Source organism: Eurypyga helias, unplaced genomic scaffold (assembly GCF_000690775.1).
Source record: "Eurypyga helias isolate BGI_N326 unplaced genomic scaffold, ASM69077v1 scaffold4545, whole genome shotgun sequence".
NCBI lineage: Eukaryota > Metazoa > Chordata > Aves > Eurypygiformes > Eurypygidae > Eurypyga > Eurypyga helias.
Genome location: NW_010250675.1, coordinates 2,059 through 4,049, shown reverse-complemented (window position 1 = coordinate 4,049; position 1,991 = coordinate 2,059). Strand labels below are relative to the sequence as shown.

The 1,991-nt window shown below is 45.6% G+C and overlaps 1 protein-coding gene across 1 annotated transcript in view; it reads left to right on the top strand.

The window, feature by feature from the left end:
- LOC104509710 (target of Nesh-SH3-like) overlaps positions 1–783 on the top strand; it is a gene marked incomplete at its 5' end in the record, with an annotated part of 47,503 nt that extends 46,720 nt beyond the window's left edge. Inside the window, one exon of the mRNA XM_010151745.1 lies at positions 619–783. Coding sequence (XP_010150047.1) covers positions 619–783 — 165 coding nt within the window. The remainder of the gene's footprint in view (positions 1–618) is intronic.
- Between the last annotated feature and the right edge of the window lie 1,208 nt (positions 784–1,991).

Below are 1,991 nucleotides of genomic sequence, written 5' to 3'. Positions count from 1 at the left end.
AACAGGTTGCCCAGAGAAGCTGTGGATGCCCCATCCTTGGAAGTGTTCAAGGCCAGGCTGGATGAGGCTTTGAGAAACCTGGTCTAGTGGGAGGTGTCCCTGCCCCTGGCAGGGGGGTTGGAACTTTAAGGTTGGTCTTTAAGGTCCCTTCCAACCCAAACCATTCTGAGATTCTATGTTTAGAGCAGAGTTATCATTAATTCAGCTGTCACTGCACTAACCAGCTGTGATCAAATGACAAATACTGGCACTGAGGCACAGTGTATCACAAAACCAGGCCGCAGAGGAAATAGCAGTGCTAATCTAGCAGGACTAGACTCCAGCCCTAAATCAAGTGAATTAACACTGCGGTGAAAGCTACTTCAGTCTTAGAAGAAAAGTGTAATACCTCATGACCCCATTTTCCTATTTTCATTAGATTGTTTTTGTTCTTGCTGGAAGGGCCGTGATTTAACTTGGCTGGAGAAAGACGATGGTAGCCACATGGCATTCATTATACTTGCTAAGCCTGGTTCCTGCACTTGAGTTGTTAGAACCAGCTGCGACCAGTTGTCACAATATTTGAAAGAACTGAAGTATTTATGCAGAAGGAAAGCTGCTTTTCCCCATTTCCTAAAGGAGAGTGTCATGGCACGGGGCCTCCACAGGCGAGTGAGCAAGTCTCCAACCCTGAAACCCTGTTCTGATGCGTTTCGCTGTCACGCTCCGTCCCATCGTGCCCCTGAGGCTGATGGCAGAGCATCTGCTGGCACCAGCCAGCGCGGCCACACGTGCCGGCCGTGAAGGGCTGCGCTGAGCTCAGAGTTCTGCTTCAACTGAAAACGTCCTCCAAAACTTCGCTGTTTAAGCACCGCAACAATCTTGAAAATTGGGTGCGTTGTGCAAAAACTGTGATACGAGGCAGCCAAGAACCCCGTCTTTGCATGCTGGTTTTTGGTGTGCATTTATACTTCCAGTGCTGCAGAATCTGCCATGTATAAAACAAAGATGGCATCTCATTTTCTTAAGACCACCCATAAGGGATGACTGGAAAAGAAATTAGTTTATTTTATGCTGGAATTGCTGTCCCCAAAGTCATTTGTTAGCTAAATGTTTTTAAGTGTGTTCCTTTATTACGGAAAGAATTGGGCAGTAAGAATTTAATAGGCACTGAGAAGGCTGCTAATTTATGTATAGCAATTGTTTGAATTATGCGTAGGTTACGCCGTGGGCCAAACGAGTATGTGTGTCTCTGAAAGTTACTGCTCTTGTGTTAGCTGTAAAAATATCTGGTTTATTCTGTCTCTCATGAAGAAAAACTGATCTATGTTACACACGCCAGGGCTGCTCTATAAACCAGTACCTACTCCTGACCTCATTTAACAGTCCTCCAGAGCAGTCACTGTAGGCATTCCAGAAAAGCAGGCCACCTAAAAAAAAAGTATTTATTGAGGGGAGGAAAAAAATAAATGCTAAGTGTGACCTTCAGCAGCCATGGAAAAATAAAAAATGCCGGTTTGGGCAGCCTGAACGTTCTTAATTTCAGACCAAAGAATTGCTGAGAGGAACTCCCTCTGACCAGTTCTCCGATGGAAAAAAACATGCCTGCAGCCAAAAGGAGATAGCAATAAATAATTTTCTAAAGCCAGAGCAGAACTGCATGCACAGAGACCGTCAACAGGAGGCGAGAGTTTTTGGCAAAGTACTGATTAGCTCACAAAAATATGAGAAAGGGAGGGTTTATAGGTAGGCTGCTCTTTTGAGTTGCACTTCAGGGAACAGTATTACGAGCCACCTCACTGCTTCTCAAACGGCCACGATGGCAGAGATTCAAGTCTACGGACACCCAACATCTTCATGAGTTGGGTGTCCCGTAGACTTGTCCTGGGACTTTCTGCCTAACCTGCCCCTGAGTACTGAGCCCATTTCTAAATGCTCTCACCTTTCCCTTCAACCTCGCAACCAAAGGTTGAGCATATTAAGAACAGGCACTGTGACAGGAGTTTAGATGA